We start from the raw sequence: 20,375 nt of genomic DNA, 5'->3' as shown, positions 1-20,375 counted from the left end.
AAACTCCCTTGGACTAGTACATTATGTATTGCACGGCTAGACATGTAAAAGTCCTAAACAAATTCTCTGTTATTTAACAGCTCTGACCTTTTGTAATTTCAAAAAACTTTCTTTTGGCATACAAGATTTTTCTACATGTTATTACATATACTATTATAATCATGTACAATATGCAACTAAGCATTGAAACAGAGAATAATAGAAATGTAATATAAGTTTCTATGCACTGCGGCTTCAATTTGAATAACTGTGCTGTTACTGTGACTATTCAAAAGCGTGTTTTAATTATATTTTCTTCACAATTAAAATATTTCGCCTTAACAAATACCCTAAAACGACAACCCAACCTTCATTGCTGTTCTTCATAGATTCGATCTTAAAAATCCTTTAAACTTTAGCTAATGACCTACGTGTTATTTTAAATTTCCTTAGCGATTGGACTTGGTCCGTTGGTCCGTAGTTATCGAGAAATAATTAACAAATTCAAATGTTATATGATAGTATTGTCTTTTATTAACATAAGTTTTACACAGTTAAAGAAAACACTTTTTTACGGATTATAGTTGTGTATTATTGTATTTAAACTTATAATGTCTATATTATGTCTAAATAATTATAAGTTTAAATACAATAATACATAATTATAATCCGTAAAAAAGTGTTTTCTTTAAATGTTTTATGAATTGAATAAAAGTGTAAAAAACTTTTATTTCAAAACCACTTCTCACAATCACTAGGCATTTACAAATTCTGTAAGGCCTTTTTATAGTGCCACAATACTCAAGAGTCGAAATAAAACATTCCTACGTCACCATAATTACGTCCCTAATCCCCTATTCTACATTCCTCTTGTGAATCCTGCGTCGCGTGACTGGAATAGTAATAATGCGTTTATATCGCGATCTGTTCAAGGATCAACTGTTTATTCCGTGAAGGGGAAATGGGATAAGATAAAATCCAAGTCCAATCTATTCTTAGCTAAGAAAATGGCAGATTATTATCATTGATCTTGAGGAATAGGGTAACTAGAGATCTTGAATTATAAGTTAATTATATATATCGCTAGTCGTGTCCACATGTTTTAGGGACGACACCGCTTTTTATATTTTCGTATGTAAGTTAATGTTGACATGTGTTTGTCCTAATTTTGTGGTCCAAATAATAAAAAAAAAATCTCTTAAGATGTCCTTTTCGCTTCCCAACTTAAATATAAATGTACGATGAAACAAAACGTTTCGAACGGTTAGAAAATTATACTTACCCAACCACATCATACAAAAACCTAACATATAAACTACCCAAAAATAGCACTTTCTTCCCCCAGCGCTATTTCTCTGTCAGAGGTCCACCAAGATCATTAAATACCTTAGAGTATTAAGCCAGAAAGGAGTCGCCTTTACGCGCGTCCCCCTCTGTCAAAGTACGAACCCGCTGGACATACCCGTTATATAAAACTGTTTCTCGACCCTTCCGCGCCATTCCGGTACGACGCTTGTTAGTGTAAAGAGCTCCGACAAAAATGACTGGATGCAGTGTATTCGGCTGTAAAAAAAGGTCTGACACATCGAGTGTACAAAAAGACAACGTGACATTTCATCTGTAAGTATTTTCTTAAGTAATATTATCGTATATTATAAGAATACGTGAAAATCAAATAAATATTCATTGCCGAGTAATGCCGAGTCAATGTTGCCAGTTTATTGCAAAGTTCCGCACTATGACGTTTTTTGTGGCTTAATTTTTTATTTGCATAATTTTTTTACTAACAGATGGTACTTACATAGGGATCATATTGTTCAATGACTTAAGTAAATATGCTTTACTATTGATTATTAGTTGTCCTGTTCGTGGATTCGCTCACAAGTACTTTGAAGGTTTACCCGACACTTCAAATTTTCTTATTATACTAATGTCTTTAATTAATGAAGAAAGGGCGTGAAAAATTATAAAAATTTATCACATGAATTTATCCTAATAATGGTTATTTTCCTAAGTTGGTAGTTAGCCACACCAACTTTAAATGTGTGCGTTGCGGTTACTCTTGTGTAAGCAAATTAGGTTTGTGTGCGTGTGTACAAACATTGTGCAATTTGTTTCTGTAGTAAAATTTTGTCTGTGTGAGTGCCTCGTCCCCCGCCGATGTTTTGGCAGAAAAATTAATTAGCATCGTTCGAGTGATGGCGTCTCCTTTCTGGCTTAATACTCTAAGTTAAATACTTGTGCGAATAAAATAAAAACAAAATTTTCACTATCGATTAAAACTTTATACATATATATTCACTAACAATGTTAAGCATCTTCTAAACCTGTCCTATGCTGGACAATGTAGTATTAAGGGTTGTACTCACTTTTATTAGTTATAGGGTAGTGTAGATTAGTGAAAACTGACGACCAACCTCCAATAATGGAGAGGCACTTGAAGAAGAAGAAGAAGTAGATTAGTGCGAGTTCAAGTGATTAGTAATTGCGGATGATTAGTGCAGGTGTGTAGTGCAAATACAGTCCAATTCGGGTTTAGTGAAAAGTTAAGTTAAGTAAATTCAGTATATATATATATATATATACATATATATAGTAATAATAGTTTAGTTAAGTAAATTCAGTTGTCAATAGTTTGACAGACACGTTGCGAGTGAGGGGGAAGGGAGGGCGCACGAACGTCTCTCGCAGTTCACTCGCAAAAAAGAAGCTTCTAAGTACTTACTACGCAGCCAACTTATCACCTGCACTAATCAGTTGCCGTCCACACTTGTTTTTCTTCTTATCACTAATCACTAATCAAAGTGAATCAGGCCTCTACAGTACCAAAAATCATTCATATTTCAAACGGAAGAACATACCCGCCTACGACACAAGGAATCCTTTATATAAAAGACAGCGCAATATTTTAATCTGTATTGCCATATTATAAAAAAAGATTTCTTTCTTTTACAGGCTTCTTCTCCTCGGTGTTCACTGAACCGAGTAGTTCTGAACCTTCCCCTGCGCCGCTAGACGCTGATATTTTCCGAGATGGTCCTCTCTATCCACCGCTAAAGAATCCCGTAGACAATCAAGACACAACCGAACTCAACCAAAACAATATAGAAGATGTATTTAACCAAGATGTAGAAATAAGAAACGTGAACCTCAACGAAAGACTAGAAACAGAACCTCAGAATGTATTTGAAATGTTTGACGAGAAAGACATGAGTTATGCTAAGAATCCTTTTGATTTGAATGATACAGAAAACGGTTTTATTGTAGCTCCAGGGGAGAATTCAAATGAAAGTAGTTTAGATGAAGAAGCTAGAGTAGAAGATGATAATGATAAAGAAAGAGTTAAGCGGAGTAGTGGATGGGAGAAATCGAAGGTAAGTTCAGATCATCTTTAAATTATTTATTAAATATTTTATTTTAATAATAAATACATTAAATATTTCTGAAGAGCTGCAATATCTCACCATTATCATATATTCATTTTATTTATAATGATATTTGCATTTCTATTTTTTGTCTAATTAATCAATCTGAATGTTACACGTGATTTGTAAAAAACGATTTATTATTACTGTCTTAATACATTAAATTCACGTGTTTGTAACTCTCCACCGAAACGGTTTTATAGTTTTTATGCATTAATAACATTAATATAATCAAACCTAAATATTTATTTATTTATTTTGGCTATAATATTTTTATTTTTGACATTTTGCAAAACAAACCCTTAACCCAAAACTTAATTTTTACCCTGCTACCTGGTGATATTTTAATAGCGATTAGTACAGTTATAATCTTTATCGCAAAATAACGTTTGCGATGTCATCTAATTTCTCGTTCATTATAATCTTTTAGGTTGTAGCGCCAAATTGGTGTGTGTTTTTATATATGAACAAAATTGTATTTGTATGTCTTTACTTTCTTTATTTGTGTCTTCATTGGATCTTTTACTGAAATCCCATAGTTGATAGCTAGAAAATCTTTTCATAGATGTATTAAGTTATATAAATAATATTAAAGTTTCTATCCCTATATAAAGTTGGTAGTAGACATCGTGTGTTCTTTTCTCAGACTCGGCGAGTAAAAACCGGCGATACAATCCTAAATATTCGTGGAGCTGTCCGCGATGCCATTGGCGATGCTGGTGCCGCTCCCGGCCCTAGGGCTTCGTCACGAGTGGATGCCTTTGTGATCAGGCCGTCGCCGGTAATGCGAGATGAGCCCAGAGATCAAGTGAGAGAGGCCGAGCCTCGCAGAGAGAGGACACAAGCGCCGCAGGTTTGTATTACGATCATTTTAGGTTTGGCCTAGGTAAAAAAAGAAATATTTAAAACACATTTCCGTAACAAATTTAAAACACAATTTTAACACATTAATGTATAATTAAAAATATGCATTAATTATATATCTATGCAATGGATTCCAGTTTCAAATGGAAATTAAGTTTCAAATAGTTTAAAGATAGTTTTCAATCTTACATATCCCAGTTCAAATCATTTTTGTCACGAACGAAAGCTAAGAATTGATATAAGTATAAATCAAAAGTAATCTACCAGAATCGAATAGAGAAATACAGCGATTTCGCGATCCCAAATTTAATGACGAAAATAGCTCAATTATTGTATTTTGTTTCTCTCAAATACAGTGGCTTAAAGGATTCAAATGTTCGCATCAAGAGCTCCACTCCCGACTTCAGGAGAACTCAATTAATTTTGAGAGCCCCTTATTAACTACAGCCTTCATTCAAATTGAGAGAAAATTGTAACTTCCCCGTTTTTTATTTGCTTCAATTTTCTTCGCAAAACAGCTTTTGTGAATTTTAAATTTGGTTTACGCACTTTGCGCTTCGTTATCCAGGTTTGTATGTTGTTTTTAAAATACTATCATGGAGGTTAAATTTAACTGCACACGATCTTTTTCGACAACTTTCAGTTTAATGTTTGATCAAATTCTTAAAGTATAATTAATTAATTTATAAAATAAAAAAAATAAAGTTTTTGATTGCAATATGAAATAATGTTATTCTAACGATTAATCCTCGGTAATTGTAATACCGAAAGTTCTGATAGTTATGCATCTTTAATCGTAACAGTTGACCCTGGGATCGCGCGGGAAAAATCCTTGACATCGCAGTAGGGTTGAAGCTATTGCTATAAGTGGTCACAGAGTACAGATGCCCATTGTAGTCTGTCTGTTGACAATAAAGGTCTAACACTTCATCTACACGGGACCAAAATGAAATTATTAGTTTACCGTCATTACAGCTTTACGACACAAGCCAATTAACGTGATAATATAAATTGAACCCCGATGATGGAGAGAGAAGTTTTGTGTTCCAGCAGAGTATGTAATAATAATAACCCTTTTTATTTCCTAATTTACAATAGTTGGTTAGTAGGTTTACTTAGATAAGGTTAGTAATATCTATATATATAATTTATGAATTAACAAGAACCCCGGTTTGGGTAAAGGCCTCCTCCATGCCCAGTTTTGTCGGTCCTGTGCTATGGAGTGTCAGTTTTTGCCAGCTGATATTTTCAGATCATGTTCTTAGCTGTCTAAGGGCTGTCTAACATATAGTATTTGTTGCAGCCTCAGAAGCTAGAGCGTGAACTGCTTGTGGAGGCTCACACACGCGCGCGGTTACTTTGCGATTTGGCGAACGTCACCAATCTCAAATGGTTTAAGGATAATGAGGTATGTAATCGTCGTAAAAATGTTTATTATGAAGTGGAAAGATTTTATTTTTAAAGTGAAAGAATTTTTAAAATCAGTTAAAAAGAAAATTTACAAATCTACGTTGTCCTTGATGGATTGGCTATAGAATATTTTCAAAATATAATCGGCGATTAAAAATTGTGGCGGAAAATTTATTGCCATATCATCTAGTAGTTAGTGTAAGTGTAAACTAGAAACATTTCATGTCTTTGGTCTACCAATATCAATAAATGATTTTTGACTTTAACCTAAAAAACATTATGGTAATGTATAAAATAAGTATAGTGTATACGCAAGGTGCGAAATTCTCAAAGAGGGTACTTACGGAAACTATTAACAATGGAGCAAAGTATTGAACAGTTTAATAGAAGAATATCTACAATCAAATCTGCAATAATAATAACTTCCTAAGTCGAGGAACACATTGGCGTATAATTTTTGATTAAAAAAAAAAGTTGGTTTAGACTATTGTTTCCTCCTACAGCAAGTCACGTTGGGATCGTCCCCTGATGGAGCTGACTCAGCCTACCGAGATGGGGACGCGGTGGAAATTGCCCGTGCGGGTCGTAACCACGCAGCCAGGTGGCGATGCTCGGGGCGCGACAAGTCTGGGCGACCGCTGACAGGACAACCCACTAGGCTTCTTATATATGGTGATTTTTTAGATCATTATCGCTAATGTTATCTTGTGATTGCACAAAAAAGTCATGGCGTGTGCGTTGCCGGCCTTTGAGGGAAGAGTATGCTTTTTTTTAACAATTGTAGGTGGTATTTCCCAGGTAAGACGCCCACCGGGATTCAATTCCACAGTCAGTTACTACGCAAAAGAAAATATCTAAGGCGAACTGTGGAAAACTTCATATTCAGATGTTATGTTGTATTAGTATAAATTAAGAGAAAAGAATCGTTGTAAAAAATCTTAAATGGTACTGTACCGATTTCTATATTAGATTAAAACATTATCATATATTATAAGCTTATAACTTACATAGAATTACAGATAGTGGGGTTTGCGACACAATATTAAATGACACTCATGTTATTGGACATTGTCGGAAACGAGAATTTTTATGAGTGTGGTAAAAATTAAAGTGCTCAATAAGCTCTTCTGTGCGATGATTGTTAACATTTTGTTTACGTGTCTAATTATTAACAAACATTTTTATATGTAACTTAACTACAGTTAAGTTAGATTAGAATATGAAAGCGAAGATGAGAGACAAATGAAAGAAGTTCGAGCCCCCCGTCACTCCGTCGGAGGTCGTGTATTAAAAAAAAACATAAACTCTTTAAATCTTTATTACAGTACTCAAATGTAGGTTATTAATATTCAAGTGAAACTTCTTTAGAATCGATGTAATTTCGAACCGGATGCACCGGATAAATCGAGTAAAAAGAGACAGACACATAAAGATTTAACCGGGGAGAAAATGAGATAGGTAACATTAAACAGTATATAAACTTTTTTACCAAAAATAAACAATCTCACCTCCCTGCTCCATCCAATCTGTAATTTTAGATCTGCAAATGAATCGTTTATTAAAACCTAAATATAACAATCAAATATAAAGTCTTTACAACTTTCCGAACCTACATAGTAATAATACAAATAATTAAAAATTAATACAAATTAAATTAAAACAAATATAAAAAGTTTAAAATATATTAAATTGTACGTCTTAATACTACGCTATTATTATCGAATGAAGTCGGTCATACGTATCAGAAAGAATTAAGTTAATTTTTTTCCTATACAGAACCAGTACGTTCCGTATATCTGGCTGTGGACGGGAGACGTCTGGACGCTGGAAACACCTGGGTGCCAGTTAGGGATAAAACTGTGCTGGAAGTTAGATGTGTCGCTGAAGGTAATATATATCTATTTATCTGCGGTATAAGAGACTTCCACAAAATATAAAAAGTGCAGGCAGCCTAGAAATATTTAAATTAAGATTTAATAATTAACATTAATCATATCTTGAGTGATCCCAGTTATCTACGTAAATGAAAGTCCTCTCAAGTTCTACTTCGCTCAGCCTTGAAGCTATTCAATGACCCACGACGTGATAAATTGTATCTTTGGTATATAAGTTCTCATGTAAGCGACTATTGTCTGTTATCAGAATAAATCTTTAAACCTAATATTTTAAGATACATGTCTAGTTGATCAAAATAAAACATACATCTGCTAACATGTTATTGAGGAACATGGATTAATATCGGTGGTTTCAAAGAACTGTAACCATAATGGATAAAATACCGAACTTTTCGTCAATGTTTTATGATAGGGCTGGGCCGACTTATTACAGCTAAATATGTAACGTTATAAAGAATATACTATATATCTTACTTAAAGGCGTGTTTATTATTTGAGTGTTATTTATAAAAATTATCTATTAAATTACGTGTATGATAATGATATAAAAGCACGGTGCAACGTATATAATGCACAATTAACGACTGGCTTTAAGGATGTATATATCGCAGTAAAGTAGTTAAATCGAGAGTTCATAAAATCTCTAGACAGTCAATTAAAGATCGATAATCAATGAAGTCGCTAGCATTTTGATTAAAAAAAAGCGGCATTGTAAATTTTAACTATCTGTCTGACCGAAAGCCAGCGTGTTGATTAATAATGTAAAACAAGATTCGGTCGGTCACGACAACAGCTTATTACTTATATTATAGAGTCTTTTTTCTGGCAAACTTTGGTGTGTGCGACATATACAACGATATCAACAGTTCTTTATTTAGAATTAATGATAAACAAAGCCTACTGGTATGATTTCAAAAAGTTCTCCATAGTTCTTCTTGTTGAATGCTTTAAATGACGTATGTTTAGCATATAAAGCATTCCTTGATAGCTTCTGTACACTGTTCGTTACAAAATATTGATAGGGTTAAACTGGAAAATACCAATTAAATAAATATCTAACCATAACCCAGCCATCATGTTGAATTTGGGCAGGTGACACCGAGAAACAAATGTAGAATCTACGGATTGTTTAATTAGAAGTATTTTAATTATACAATGTAACCAACCGCGGATGCTGAAATCGGGCTTGGTAGGCGTTGTCGCACCTGAATCAAATTCAGGAGTAGTGTTGCCCAAAATCGGTCTTGGTCTTGCAGTCTTGGTCTTGTTCTTGCATTTTTGCAAGACCAATACCAATACCAAGACCGCCTTATCGTAGCAAGACCAATACCAAGACTGAAGCCTGCAAGACTTGAGCAAGACAATACTTAAGCCTGCAATACTCTTGCGTCTTGCAGTTAGGACAAACTGAGATTTTGGCGTTATCAAATTTCTTTAACAGATTTAACTTTATCGCTAGAGAATTAAGGTTCAAGGTTGATTGGGAAAATGTGACGTTCTGCGAATAAACTATTGGTCGGTCGGTGTATTATATACCTACATATTTGATAATTTACCGACAAAGACGCCGCGGTTTGCAACAAGTGTATCACAGCATTTGACACTGTTTGAGCGCCGCATTCGCTGACAAAGAGTACGGACAGAGGCACACAAAATTGTTACGTATTTTGGTAGGGTTGGTACAGGAGGATAAAATTAAATGACCGTGAAGATGTCTAGCAGTAGGTAGGTATAAATTGAATGCTCTGAGTTTCTTGTACAAATACATTCTCACACTGGCTGTCGGGCGAGATGATAATTAATACCTAAGTAGGTATTGCATCTATTGAATTGCTAATATTTTGATTTCGAAATAATCATTGTTAATATCGGTAAATGATAGATAGTGAGTGATATACCTAGGTACTAAAGTGTGAGCAGCAAGATTGAAAATTGTATATGCCATGTCAGTGCTTTCGTTTTATTAACTTAAGTTTATTTTAAAAAAGCTCTCAAGTAAGATTTAGAGTTTACTATTAAATTACACACAATAAATTATTGAAAAACAAAAAATTATGAAAAATATATTAAGACTTGAGTAGGTACTTAGGGAATTAGTAGAAAAAATATTCTATCGTGGATATTTTTTAATACCTAGTTATTAAAAAGTGATAAACGTTGTGTTTACTTAATTTTATTTTTCTGTGCTAATGCCAACATTGACAATCCTACCAAAATAGGTAAAAATTTAGTCCTAGACTTTGTGTTGCCGCCGTCGCGTCGCTTTCATGTCAAAGGTCGCCGCCACTGCCTATGGTTCCAATGAATAAAATAGGTTTTCGGGTGCTCAGAACGGACGTAGATTATGTTGTCCTCGCAAGGAAGATTGTAGTCGTAAGGATATTATAAAAAATTTAGTTATAATAATATGCCTAGTTTATATTATTATGAATACCTATTATACCTTTTTGAAGGAGATTGCACTGCAAATTTGGAAGTGGGTGATTGTTTAAACTTGAAACGTGGAAAAACTCCAAATATGAGCGACGTCATATTGCTTTACGCATTTGGATTTAAAATCACACATTTCCAAAAATCGAGATTTGCAGTGTCGGTTTATCAACTTCTATCGTATCTACTCTAGTAGCTAGTAACCGCCATAAAAACAGCTGGCAACGTATAGTTCCAATAAAAAAGGAACAAAATAATAAACCGTGCAAATAATATCTATACTTTATTTTTGCGTAGGCACAAAACCTATCTGATTTTGATTCTGATACTTCTGTTTTTTAATCTTTCAAAGATTTATTCTATCCATCAAAGAATGCCGCATTTTTCTTTGTCGGTCTTCGGCTCGTGTGCCTTTAAATATGAGTTTTTATTTCAATTTCAGTCATTTACAATTGAGTTTCGCTTTGAGTCTATCTTATTTATTATTCTCGCCTATTTACCTAGCTAGATACTCTAAATTCTTATTGCTTTCGGAGTGAATGTTTACAATTTGACATGAGTGACGAATAAATAGCAATAAGCTAATAGGTATTTATTTACAAGTCTTGCGAGACTTGCGAGACTCTTGCTGCAAGATCAAGACCAAGACCAAGACTGAGAGCGCAATACCAATACCAAGAACAAGACCAGGTGTATTGACGCAAGACCAATACCAAGACTGGTCTAAGTCTCGTCTTGGTCTTGCATTTGGGCAACACTATTCAGGAGATACTAGAGAAGACTAACCATAACCAACCAGCATGCATGATGAATGTCATGAAACAGTAGCAAGCGGAGTTCTGTGGACTCTGCGCACCCCTTCGAGAAAAAGGCGGGAATATAAATGAATAGATTTTATTTATGTCTAGGTGGAGTACCCCCACCGGAATTAACATGGCGCCTGTTGGCCCTTGAACCGGCGCTAGACCATAGGCCGTATTTACGGATACAACCCACTAACTATTCTATGGGTAAGTGACTATACAGAAAAGTTTTGTCCGTACACTATATATTATGGCTGTAAATAAAAAAAGAATGACAAAATAGGATTAACAGTATGAAATAAAGTATTATTGAAAGTAATCCATATAAAAATTGGCCTGAAAGCACGTTATAGAACTTGTATAATTATTAAGCATATGATATGATATCAAAATAAATTTATAAAAAATCCATCTAAGTCTGTCTAAAACTGTCGTGGAGTTCTATTTATTCGGTCGTCGAAGTATAAAATATATATTTATCATTGTTAAATGACACGAAATACTATGTATTAAATGTTAAAAACTTAAAGCTTGATATGTACGTCACAGGCAACGCTATTTATCGGACCGTTTTGGCGGGTTCTTGAAATGAAAAATATAATATCAATACTTTACAGTATTATAAATAACAATTTGTATGGGTGCTATAGTCCGTGAATAAATAGCCCATACACAGGATATAAAATATTATTGGGTTAAAATTTATGGTCCAATTATTATTTGGTTTGGCGCGCAATTTCTATAGTCTATAACTGTATGTTCCAATTTTTGGCTATCTGTGGACGCGTTGAGCGTTTGGCGCCATTCATTCCATTACCATTTATTAGATAGAGTTGTGTGTTCAACTGTACATTACATTGGTATTAAAACACATTTTATTGAAATTACGTCATAACTGTTTCCTATTATATTTAACTTAAAACTTTTATGACTCGTTAAGTAAAGTTACACATAATTTTATATATCTTATTAAACCGTAGTTAGTCTTATTCTTACGATAAGATAATTTTTTAAGACATCACCATATTTTCTAGATGGTATGTACTGGTCTCGTGTGGTGGTGACTGCAGCTAGGGAGCTTCATAATGCAACCCTACAATGTGAGGCAAAACAACGAAAACCGGGGAAAGACAATAGCACCAAACATTTTGATGTTATGACTGCTAAGTTAGAAGTTCATGTCACTTGTAAGTATCATCAGTTTTTTAAAACCAATTGTGTTAGTAATTTTGTTAATTTAAAGAGCGAAACATCCCCGTCAGGGATGCCTCAATCTGAAGTCTATTCTATATCTATATTTATTAGAGAAATAATGGAATGATTAAAATATACTGTCTAGTGCAAAAGAAACAATTTTTGTCTCATAAATTATTAAATAATTAATTTTAATTTAATATGTATTTTTTTATTAAAATCTAAGCCTACTTTACCAATAGTAATTATTTTACCAATTTTATGTGTATTTTTACCAAACCCAACCAGAATTCAAAGACTATAAAACATCCCTTAAAGATCCACCATCATTCGTAATATCTCGCTGGCCTGGGTTCGGTGTGTCCCTATGGGCGGGCAGTCCCGCCGCCCTACGCTGTGACGTTGATTCCAATCCTCCCGCTCGCCCACTTTGGACCAGGGACAGTGATATTCCACTGCCCCAGAGGTAAGTTATTGAGACCAGATGCACCATTTATAACGTAAAATTTTTGAATACAATAGACTAAACAATAATTAATTTTGCAATATGTTTTTTGGGCTGTGACAATATCAACCGATAAAGCAAAATAGTTTCTGCATTTCCTAGTTAGTTAAACATAATAGTCGTTCGATCAATTTTACAGTTTAATCCATGTTACTATGTAGCATTGTGACCTGATATTATTCATTGTGTATTTACTTTCAAGTAAAATATTCAGTTACAAAATTAAACGGACTTTAGAATGCGCGCTTGGCCTAAAGCTATTTAAATATTAAGAAGTCTATGATCTAATCAAATATTATGTAATTCCAACAATATAAATCAATGGATAACATGCTTTTTATAATAAATAATACAAAAGACTTAAAAGGACAAGTTAACCAAAGTTGACATATTTAAAAATATTTCATCACCTCCTCATAATATGTATTTTTTTGTATTTATCATTAAGTCTTATATAAAATTATATCCAGTTCTCCTGCGCCTACGGACAGCGCGGCTGGATCGGCAACCCTACGTTGGGCGCGATTACAGCCATCCCATGGTGGATGGTACCAATGCCGAGCGACGTGGCTTAACACAGAGTACTCGTCCATCGGATACTACCTTAATGTGCTTTGTAAGTGCATTAATTTGTTCATTTATTGGTTTTCTATAGGAGAAACGGCACACTTAAAAAAATCATCTATTCCGTGTGCCTTAAAAAATTTGAGTTTTACACACCAAACTTTGTTGTTCTATACAATAGTTCTTGATCGTTTTTAGAAAGAGTTCTGGAAAATGTTTTTTTTACGTAAAATGACGGATTATATATAGCAGAGCAATTCTACTGGATTCTTATTGAAATATTAGTACCTAAGGTTTAATAAAAAATAAAGAATATAGAAACGTAAAAAAAATTATGTTATTTCTTACATTTTACTGAATTAAAAATAATACCTATCTCACCACTCTACGGATTTTATTATATCTAAGCAAATCAGTTAAAGGTCAGGTCTGGACCAGAAATCTTTGCTTACTTACAGCAGCAGCAGAGAAAACTTGTTTCAACAAAATTCCAATATTTTATCATACAATTCCATTTATTTTAAATAACATTTATTTATATATTAGGTACATATTAAAAAATATAAATTAAAATAATACCTAACTGTTAACTAGACACAAGAGTTTTATCTTTTAATATGCTAAACGAAGAGATCTGCGGTGAACTTTAATTGATTTCATAAAATCCGCGTAGTTCCGTTGAATTCAAAGTCACGAGTAGTTCAAATTATTACATAAAATAAATTTTTAACATGGCGATACATATATTGTCTTTATACGTAACCATCTAAATAAGCTTTCTCTAATATAAGCGCGAATTTATTACATACCTACAAGACTCGTAGTTTCGGTACTCTTTAGCATTCATTGTATCGATGTTGTTCATAAAAAAACTATTACATAACGGTATTTCAGACACATTAGTACATATTGTATAACATAATTTGCAATATTTGTTCGACTAATTTAACTTTAATCTTATGAACAAACAAACCCATATAAGTTGTGTTAGTTACGTATTCAACTTCGACTGTATGCGTAAACAAATCTTGGAAGGAATCAAGTTCTGTGATATCGATTTTGTGGTTTGCATATGTTTGATAATATTACTTGATGTTTGTACTTTCTGTTTTATTTGTCTAACCTGGATAAGCTTGAAGTCGATTCACACGGGTTTCCTCATAACAGTTGCACCAAGGGAAGCTATAGACCGAACAAAGCTTAGAGATATCACTAGCAGGGCTGCAGGCAATTTCCACCTTCGGAAATAAAGAAAACGACTGAGAATTGTACATTTGGAATATAACAATTTAAGAAGTATCAAGTAGCGGATATCAAAGTTTAAATTCACGACAATTTTTAAATCGTATATTCTACTGATATACTCGTATGAGCTTTTTACAATTTGTACAATCCAAACTTCATAGTTTTCTGATTTACTTAAATAAATAATCCTTATGTAAACTCTCATAAAAGTCGATATATCATTGGAATTTCTCCAATATTACATCTGCAGCCCCTGATGAATCAATTCAAACGTCGACGGAGTCAGATGAGGAGCCTGTACATCAGAAAGTCGAGGTGCCGCTTGGAGGAAATGTTCAGCTTCATTGTCCCAAAGGTACGTATTTTAGAAATATTTCTCAAAAGTTGTCTTAACATTTTTCTTACAAATTAGTAGCTTTTATTACTCTTGCTAGAATATTTTATATATGCCTTAGTTTTCTTTTGGAGAACTTCCGATCTGATCTCGAAAATGTTTCTGCAGAAACCCTTCATCCTTTAGTCGATACCAACTCCGGGGAAATAAATACAGATCATATAACTTTTTCTACAGCTATGATACTTTTTTGACATTCAATATTCATTGAAGATCTTTTGTCATCAGTAACTGTGACAACGTACGCTGTAAAGCACGCGAAACGTCGGATAAATTTAAAAATATGTTAAATAATTATAAGTTTACAATAATACATAGCTTCAATCCGGTAAAAAAGTGTTTTCTCTAAATCCTTGATTGTTTTAATGATAATATAATGTCAAACTTTGCGAAAAATTAATAATAGCAGTAGGCTTTAACCCAAAAAATCGACAGCGTGTGTGAGCTGCCTAAGGCTGATCAGCTACTTGCCTAGCTCAAATGAAACAGAAAAACTGTTTTGGTATTATATAAAGCTTGAAGAAAATATTACATTCGATTAAAGTATAAACGAAAATCATGGATTAAAATGTAATTAATTACACAATGTCCAATTAGTGGATTAATAATGGACTCAACAATAATTACATAGTATTGTATTTTGCAAAATATCGATTTGGTTCAGTGATTTTAATATAATATAAAAGCATATAAATCTCGATCTAACATACATTAGCGAATCTTTCGAATAACGTGTAATTTATTTAGGTCGGTTTATTTATTTAGGATGAAGGACTCTGCCCCATTTATATGCTCATATATGAGATGATATTACAGATGGCAGGCTCCTTAAATGCAGATTTATTGCAGGTAGTGTCGGTTGTTGGTGGCGTCGTGTAGTGGGTAACGCGAGTGATAACTGGGCCCCGGCTGGGTCACACCACGCCCATGGAGTGCTTGGTAAGTTCCATAATGGATATTTTCAGTTTTTTATTTATTTATTTTTTATTTATTTATTACATTACATTGTTGATATTCGTTCTTAAATACAAAATACAATGATTTTTAATACTATTCCCATTTAAGCTATGCCTTGGGCCAATCATTTAGAGTACTTAGTACTTAATAACATTTGAAGTGATGTTCTCCGCGTTAATTTCAAACTTATGATCTAGGTAGTCGCCCACGCTATAAAAGCACCTTGCCTTTAAGAACCCAATCACCTTCCCCTTGAAAACATTACATGGTAGCGATCTATAGCTTCTAGGAAGGTGATTAAATATTCTTACGGCCATGGCGTAGCAATTTTTAGAATATAGAGTGGTGCAACATGCAGGCACCCGCAGCCGAGTTGGTTGGTTTTAATTGTTCAATTAACATATTTCAAAACACGTGAATGATATTTGTTCGTTGAAAGTTTGAAGACGTTCGTACGAAGAAAGTGCATTGACAATATAGAGAAATACCAACTAAATTTAAAATCTACATAAATGATGTCATTATTTGGCGTTTACGTCTTTGTAGAATTAAATAAAATAGATTCATTAAAATCATTAAACGTGTTAGAAACAAAGAAAATGAATTTAAATTCCATTCGGTTAATCAAAATTGACACTTTGTGATATCATAAAATTATGCTTTCATTTATTCTTGCCGCCTTTATTCAAACAGGTATATCAGAGGCAATGTGGGAGGAAGGTGGCGAGTACAGATGCGTAGGCGCACGAGCCAGTGAGCGCGCGAGACTACGAGAACTCAAACGAGTCACACTGTCTGTTACCGGTAAGTATTATTTTCAGAACACTACATCATGTTATGGCAAAATTTACATGACCATGGGGAGACTATATCATTATAATTTTCACAACATTTTTTAACCATTTATTACTCTATAACGGGTTACTTATGATGCAAAGGTATTTTTTCCAGCCAGTTCAACTTTTATATATATTTACTTCACGGTCCCTGGGAGATACGACATTCATTTTTTTTAAACGGAGCAAACTCCTATCTCAAAGGCTGGCAACGTATCCACTAAAATGGGCGTCCCTCAGGCTTGTTTGTCCCTCCATAAAAAAACCTAAGAGACCTTTTTTTATATAATTCCTTTGAAAATTGTTAGTTAGCGTTTAAAATAGTAAAAATTAGGCTCTTTCTTTCTTCTCTTTATAATTTAATTTAGTACTACACTGCCAAATAGGATTCACCATTAAGTGAAATAACTACATTTTTTATATAAATGTATGTGATAACATTATTCTTGACATTGTGTCCTGATAAGGCGGTGCAACAGCAAAGAACCTTAACGCTGAAGTACTTGAGAGCGGCTGGCGTTTAACTTGCGGGGTCTGTGGGCGTAATCTTCGCGTTACCTGGGTGACATCTGGCCGGTCTCAACCAGCCGTTCTAACCCCAGATTTGGCCCAGCATTGTTGGGTTGCTGTCCTTATAACACCCGACCCAGAAGAGGTCTGGTGTGTTGCTGTCTCGTCTAATGGCGGTGCTGTTGCTGTAAGTATATAGATTAAGATACCTAAAAAATAATATAATGTAAATGTATACGTTAAATCACTAATAAAATACTATGTTAGGTGAAATAAAGATTCAGTTGTTTTATTACTTAAATATTTTTTATAGTTTTTAAATTTTATAATTACAAAAATTTATAATTATATTATTTTCGTAATTTATCATGATTTTGTTAATAAAGTCTTATACCCTCTGTCTTCTTTGCCGATGAGTAGGGATGCCTACAGGTTCGAATTTAATAAGTTTATGATCTTATGTTCCAAAATAAACGTATTTTAGTTTTTTTTAAGGTAACGTTTTTATTCAAACGTAAATTTTGCACTATTTTTAAAATTATTTTTTTAGTAAGTATCTCTAGGCGAAGAGTGACTTTTAATTATCTTTAACAGGTATTTCCTAAGCGTAGCCTTGCTGCATCACTATCGCCAGCACGCCATGCAGTCAGAGCCTTACATTCAGGGAACCATGCGATAAACATGACCCCGTTAGCGTTCCTTTTAACAGTCTCCCTATACCTTTTACTACAAAGTTATTAATTACTCTGTTCTAAGACCTGAGCGCTCGATAATGAAACGCTATCGCGTTTCAATCGTCCTGGGAAATTGAAACCTGTGTATAAATTATAAGGTCACATTTTGAATGTGCTTAACAAGTGACAAAGTTAAAAATTCTAAGGATTTACTTGAAACGCGATAGTGGTTTCACTGGTTTCACCTGGCGTAATATTCTAATAGAAACGGCAAAAGTTTCGTACCAAATTCGTCAATTCACTGATAATAATAATAGGTAGTTCCAAAATATTTATTCAATTATATAATAAGTGGTTTGGAACCACCTTTAATTATACTCAGGCATTTTTGTATCGAAATTACCATATTTTTACTGATAATCCGTGGATTATTGTGCAGATTGGAAATTTAATAAAATTCCTTAAACTTCCTTAATTTTGTTAAATTTCCACTTGCAATTGAATGTGCTAGTCATATGTCGTGATACGATTAATGTTAATCTTAGAATTGATGTCTGTAGGCTTAGTAGTCCATGTATATCTCTTAGCCGCTCTAGTAACTATCTCTTCTAGGAAATCGTGTTGTCGCTTATCCCAAAACAAAACCTGTAATATCAATAAAAAAATTGTACGTTATGTCATTACCACTGAAATGTAATGAGAATTAAAAAAATGACTTTTATACAATTTTAACGACATCTCTCCGAAGTCTGGTCGAGTATTAAAACATCTCTTTTACGCCAAAATTCGCTCTGTCAATGTATAATTGCCAAAAACCAATGTTTTATTAACACACGAAATTCCTTTTTATTACTTTAATCTAATTGTTCGATGGTTGTTAAATTTATACTCGTGTCTTGAAGGTAGGGTTTACTAAAAATCTTATTCATACTATTAGCGCTATCTATATATATATATGTCTGCCTACGAACTTTTCCGCCTACCTTTCATCTTACGCGTCTGAAGTTTATCCATACAAATTCGATAGCTAGAAGCAAGTCACGCTTACAGTAAAAGATTTAAGTCTAGCGCCCAACCACTCGCTTTGTCATTGACTACGCTAATATAATTCGAATATTTTGTCATATGCGGCAACATGAGTTCCAACCCAAAACTTTTCCCATTTCCTTTTTCATATAAATGTGCCAAATTGTTATATTTTTGTTAGAGACGTTATATTGTGATTTTTTTCGTTAGAAATTGAATGGAATTCAAGTAAAATGAACACCAAATATGTAAGGTATAATCGTAGTGTATGTAATATTTGATATTTTATATAGATGTCAATGTATTATAGCTTAATGTGGCAGGTATAATTTAAAGCATTCGATATTTGAATAAATTGCTAATGAAGGTTTTATTCCTTCTCGCTCTATTGTTTTTGGTAAGTTCTATCATTTAAGAGTTATGATGCTGCGTCTGAATTCCGTCAAAACTCATGATCTCTGAAGTTCATATATGAATTGACGCGTCATAAAACTGAAGTGATCACCCTCAGAGCACTCTCAAAAATGCAATATTTGACAAATTTGTAAATTATTATTGAGGGCTATGTGAATATTTCTAAAAATATAGTTATCCTGCCACCTGTATATTTCGATGTCAATTTTATAAGTGTGTCAAGGCGCCATTTTGTATGAAAGCGATTTGCTAACACAATTTTTGCAACAATCGTATTGTTAAGAGAATATATCAATTGTTCAATGTTAAAATGTTAAGTAGAACCCTTTCCGATTTCATACTTCATTAACGTGTAAAGTTTGCAGTAAAAGTAAAAAAAAATTAAAATAAAAAAAATATTTTTACAAGGATAATAGAGGTTCCCCTAGTAGAGGTCCTACAAAACACAACGCAATATATACTATGTATAGATGTTAAAGAGTAAGGAAGGTATATACATCCCTGCCGAACATTTGACTCCGTATTAGTGTTACTAGAAGAGTATTATTATTATAGTAGGATTATTATTCATCTATAATATGCATCGTTGATGTACCGTTTTTCTGCAACCTTTTAATACCAAGAGGTCCGAATTTCTTGTTTTTTATTCTAAAAGTCTAAATACATCCTAGTCTAAACAATTTTTTTTTAATTTCATAAATATATGGTATTTGTTACCACAGATTATTACATGGAAGTAATCATTAATTTTATATTTTAAATGATCGACACCAGCTTCACATCAATATCTACGTTTGTCTCCAGGTAAATTTTGTACTAAATTCACATATAAGTAAGATGGTTGAAGTTGCCTCTTCAATAAGGTAACCACAGTTACTTTTACTGCAATCTATATTATAACGTCTTTGCATTAAAATCGTTACAACTTGCACAGCGTAGCTACAAAAACAAGTTAATTGGTGTTGTAGATGTAGTGCGGTAAAACGATAGGAAATGCATTATTCTGTCAGTCTTGTGTCCTATGCAATGCTTTTCGCCGGATAGCTGAAACTATGTGAGAAAAGTGCTAGTAAAGAAACAATTGTGCTCTTTTACGGTATAACGCGAATTCTACTACGTAATTATGAACTTACGTAAATTAAAAGTACTTCATGTCAAATATCTAAAAGAAGAAATGCTATTTTTATTATTCAAATATAAAAAAGTTTATCGTCAAAATAGCTTGTTGCACGATTTATTCAAAACTTAAG

The 20,375-nt window shown here is 33.3% G+C and overlaps 1 protein-coding gene across 1 annotated transcript in view; it reads left to right on the top strand.

Moving 5' to 3' along the window:
* LOC111001510 overlaps nucleotides 1-19,660 on the top strand; it is a 51,468-nt gene extending 31,808 nt beyond the window's left edge. Inside the window, exons 3-16 of the mRNA XM_045631463.1 lie at nucleotides 2,935-3,353; nucleotides 4,051-4,257; nucleotides 5,572-5,676; nucleotides 6,182-6,350; nucleotides 7,455-7,565; nucleotides 10,912-11,013; nucleotides 11,841-11,993; nucleotides 12,319-12,466; nucleotides 12,976-13,121; nucleotides 14,565-14,669; nucleotides 15,558-15,647; nucleotides 16,359-16,469; nucleotides 16,969-17,198; nucleotides 17,606-19,660. Coding sequence (XP_045487419.1) covers nucleotides 2,935-3,353; nucleotides 4,051-4,257; nucleotides 5,572-5,676; nucleotides 6,182-6,350; nucleotides 7,455-7,565; nucleotides 10,912-11,013; nucleotides 11,841-11,993; nucleotides 12,319-12,466; nucleotides 12,976-13,121; nucleotides 14,565-14,669; nucleotides 15,558-15,647; nucleotides 16,359-16,469; nucleotides 16,969-17,198; nucleotides 17,606-17,752 — 2,243 coding nt within the window. The 3' untranslated portion in view covers nucleotides 17,753-19,660. The remainder of the gene's footprint in view (nucleotides 1-2,934; nucleotides 3,354-4,050; nucleotides 4,258-5,571; nucleotides 5,677-6,181; nucleotides 6,351-7,454; nucleotides 7,566-10,911; nucleotides 11,014-11,840; nucleotides 11,994-12,318; nucleotides 12,467-12,975; nucleotides 13,122-14,564; nucleotides 14,670-15,557; nucleotides 15,648-16,358; nucleotides 16,470-16,968; nucleotides 17,199-17,605) is intronic.
* Nucleotides 19,661-20,375: the final 715 nt, after the last annotated feature.

The sequence above is a fragment of the Pieris rapae genome, chromosome 15 (genome assembly GCF_905147795.1).
Source record: "Pieris rapae chromosome 15, ilPieRapa1.1, whole genome shotgun sequence".
Classification (NCBI taxonomy): Eukaryota; Metazoa; Arthropoda; class Insecta; order Lepidoptera; family Pieridae; genus Pieris; species Pieris rapae.
Note: the sequence above shows the minus strand (reverse complement) of the source record. Positions and strands in the feature narration are given on the sequence as shown.